General features: G+C 40.2%; 1 protein-coding gene across 1 annotated transcript; it reads left to right on the forward strand.

The window, feature by feature from the left end:
* Window positions 1-1,371: 1,371 nt before the first annotated feature.
* On the forward strand, window positions 1,372-2,810 carry LOC114166146 (GATA transcription factor 9-like). Its single transcript, XM_028050816.2, has 2 exons — window positions 1,372-1,819; window positions 1,951-2,810. Exons 1-2 carry the CDS (start codon window positions 1,496-1,498, stop codon window positions 2,668-2,670), a joined length of 1,044 nt encoding a protein of 347 aa, XP_027906617.1. The 5' UTR covers window positions 1,372-1,495; the 3' UTR covers window positions 2,671-2,810.
* The last annotated feature ends 1,278 nt before the right edge of the window (window positions 2,811-4,088 follow it).

The following is a 4,088-nucleotide window of genomic DNA, read 5'->3' on the forward strand; positions in this document are numbered from 1 at the left end:
GCACCCACATGATTCTACATCAACATGTTTTTGAATTTGGAAATATTTGGAAAAACTTGGAAAAACTATAAATCATTTTTCTCTCACATGTCACATGATCGAAACTTATAAGCAATATATGCTGATTGTTGAGGTGTTGGAGTTAAAAGATGGAGTGAAAAATGATGATGGATTAGGTTGAGCTGTAAGCGTCGTGCAGAAACGTGAGAAGGGGAATATAAAAAAAAGAAGGTGGTAGAAAGTACAATTAATTGAAGTAAAGAAATGTGAGAAATCAGAATGAGATGAATAAACTAAAGCTGGGCACGTCTCACGAAGTAATAATATTATTAGCAGCAGAGGAATCCGGCTGTAAACTTGGACACTATTGGAGGACTCACAGCGACAAAACCTGCAAGAGATGGATTCTTTCAGGGGTTGAATTTTTCATCCTCATTAAATTCTTCTACCCTCTTAATCATTGTTAATTACACGTTAATCATCCAATAATTTACGCTCTTTGAATGCATTAACTAATAATGCCTCCACTGGTTTTACTTTATGCCCAAAATTAGTGCCTAAAACTGACACGTTGAGAAAAGTGTGCAGTGTGTGTCTGTGGCCATAGCTGTTTTCTCTCTCAGTGACACCCCACCATTCTGCTTCTGCTTAACACTTGATTCCTCTTCAAACCACATGATCTTTATTCATTGCATCAACTAATCCTTCTCCGCTTTTCCTCACAACCTCATATCTTTCAATCAACCAATCCATTAATCACCATGATAATTTAATAGGTTTTAAGACGAAAGGTTTTATTGGAGAGATACAATATCAATAAAATATGAATTTACTCAGATAAGGTATTGACATCATTCTTAACTTAAAACCTTAAAACAATGAATTTATGAATTTTTATTCTTATATAATACATTTTTATTTTTATTTTTAATCGATATAAAACTTAGATTCACACTTAAATTTTTAAACTAAGTTGGTGAATCGGTTATTCATTAATGAACAACAGAAAAACAATGGTAGTAAGTAACTCATTATTATCATTGTCTTCCTACTCAGAGAGAAGGGTACAGAATACACACGCCAACTACTTGAGTTCATCGGGGAATTTCAAATGGAGAACGAAGCGAGGGAACACTTGTTTCAGAAAGTAGAAAATAAAGGGAAAGAAAATGAAAGTGGATTGATTAAACTTTACAGGACTTGGAAGTCACTTCCCTGTTCATTTTTAGTTTTTAATTATTAAAAATATTTAAATATTAAAATTGTGTGTGCATGAAAAAAGATGCTTCAATGTGTGGGAAATTACGGGGTTGCCACTCCTTTACTCATCAAAACCCCACCATCACTCCCACACCCCCTCAGACTCTCAGACACACCAAACGGATCGATCTCCTGTCAAAACGGTGCGTTCCCTCTCTTTAAAACAAACACCAACTACTCTTTCTCTTTCTCTCTCTCTCTCTCTCTGACTTTCTCCCACTAAAACACTATCTATATGGAAGCGCCGGAATACTTCGTCGGAGGCTATTTTGCCACCGGAGGAGCTGACCAATTCTCTCAGCCGGAGAAGCGCCACGCAGACCAGAAAATCGGTGAGCCTTTCGCCATTGACGACCTCCTCGACTTCTCCCACGCCGACGCCATTATGTCCGACGGTTTCTTCGACAATGTAGCCGGGAACTCCACCGACTCCTCCACCGTCACTGCTGTTGACAGCTGCAACTCCTCAATTTCCGGCAGCGACAACCGCTTCGCAGCAGCCATTGTCCCTCGCGGATACGCCGGCGATCCTCAATTCTCCGGAGAACTCTGCGTTCCGGTAAGTAATTCCCCGAGCTTGACCACGGGATGATGGAGTAAACAGATAATTGTGATAATTCGAGTTAGTTTAAATTAAATTTGTTCGTTGTTTTTGAAATTGAGTTTTCTCTTCGCGTGATTTCGTGACAGTACGATGATATGGCGGAGCTGGAATGGCTCTCGAACTTCGTCGAGGACTCGTTCTCCGCCGAGGAGGAGTTGAAAACGCTGCAGCTACTTTCCGGCGGCGCTGCGTCCACTGCCATTGGCGCGAAACCGCAGACGCCAGAGTCCTCATCCTCCACCGACACGCTGCCGCCGTTCGCTTCCGACGAAACCGCTCGAAACGCACCTTTTCTCCACACGGAGACGCCTCTCCCGGGGAAGGCGCGCAGCAAGCGCTCACGCGCAGCGCCGGGGGACTGGTCCACACGCCTGCTTCACCTAGTGGCGCCGGAGCAAGAGAGGCTGCCGCAGACGAAGGCTTCACCGGTGAAGAAGAGAGAGGGAACGAATGCGGAGTGTTCCGGAAGGAAATGCCTGCACTGCGGCGCGGAGAAGACGCCGCAGTGGCGGACGGGACCGATGGGACCGAAGACGCTGTGCAACGCGTGCGGCGTGAGGTTCAAGTCCGGGCGGCTGGTTCCAGAGTACCGGCCGGCGGCGAGCCCGACATTCGTGTCGACGAAGCATTCGAATTCGCATCGGAAGGTTTTGGAGCTGAGGCGGCAGAAGGAGATGCATCGACAGCAGCATCAGCAATTGATGAGTCAGAGTTCAATTTTCGGCGTATCCAACGGTGGAGACGAGTTCTTGATCCATCATCATCACCATCAGCACTGTGGGCCAGATTTTAGACACGTTATTTAGTCTCTTCCTTTTTAATTTTAATTTTAATTTAGGGTGCAGGTCTCGGTTTAAACTATATCGTCAGCTTCAGCACTCTCTTTCCCTTTTATCTTATCTGAAAAATTTTGTCTTATAAATTTGAATTCTTAGCTTTTTTCCCATTTTCTCTTTTTCCTTTATGGTAGATATAGTCAGAAAAGAAAAAAAAAAGCAATAGAATCATGGGAGGGGATAAAAACAGCGCTTGTAGAATCCACTATTCCCTTGTTTTCTTTTTTACCTTTTCCCCATTTAGAAAATTCATAATCAAAAATTTACTTTCATTTCAAATAAAAGTCCATGAGAAAAAAAATGGACAGAAGGATTTGCACAGTATCCGGATAGCATTTAATTGGTGTGGTCAGCGTCAAACTTCCCCATCTTTTGTTTCTATTTATTTACTGATATCTAACCATAGTAAATTAAATTTGTGTGCAATAAAAAGTGTTTTTATCGAATCAGGAATAATATAGAACAAAAAAAATAAAACGGGACAACACTTTTCCAAAGTATATATGAAACCTAGATTTCTTACAAAGCATGGGATTGGCAATAACAAAAGATGCGGTTGCTTAATTTGGTGAATTGGTAATAATGAAAGAAACAAAGTGTTGATATGTAGTGAAGTGTTGAGAAAGGGATATGTATTGGAAGAGACAAGTGTTGAGCAATGAGAAGTTGAGGGATTTTTACGGCGAAGGATGGAAAGTGGTGGGGATGATTGCATGGATTTCAGTGAAGTAATGAAAATGGAAGATTTGATTGAGGCTTAGGGGGTGTGGCCAGTTGTGCATCGTCCTGTGTACGTAGCATGTACATGGAAGTGCGTTAAAGGAAAGGGAGAAAAGGAATGAGAGAAATAATGAGAGGAACGTGGTGGGAGGCCCAAAATAATATTAATGATAATGAAAAAATGAAAAAGAAGAAATGGGTTGAGCACAGTCATGTGAGTTGAGTTGTGAGGAATTGTTAAATAAACAAAGAATTAGGTACACATTGAGGACTGATATAACTGTCCACCCAATTCTAGACATTTCCCCTTCCCATGGGCTCCACTCTCTTATTATCCCCACTCATACTATTCACGCCTCAATTTTCTCATTTTCACCGTCTCTTTTATCTAACAAAAATTATAATATAATTCTCATTTTTTAACTTACATACTTTATTTTTTATGCAGTTCAGTAGTATAAGTCAGATAGTAATACTTTATCTTTTATGCAGTTCAGTAGTATAAGTCACATAGTATATATTAATCAATAATTTATATTAAATTACATTAGAAAATAAAAGATAAGAGTCAAAAAAATAAGAGTAAAAAAATAGTAATCATAATATTATTATCTTTTATCTAATTCAAGACTTATAAACATGATTTGATCGGGAAAGAGGAAAAAGAA

This window comes from Vigna unguiculata, chromosome 10 (assembly GCF_037176805.1).
Source record: "Vigna unguiculata cultivar grain cowpea cultivar isolate G323 ecotype 2 chromosome 10, ASM3717680v1, whole genome shotgun sequence".
Lineage (NCBI taxonomy): Eukaryota > Viridiplantae > Streptophyta > Magnoliopsida > Fabales > Fabaceae > Vigna > Vigna unguiculata.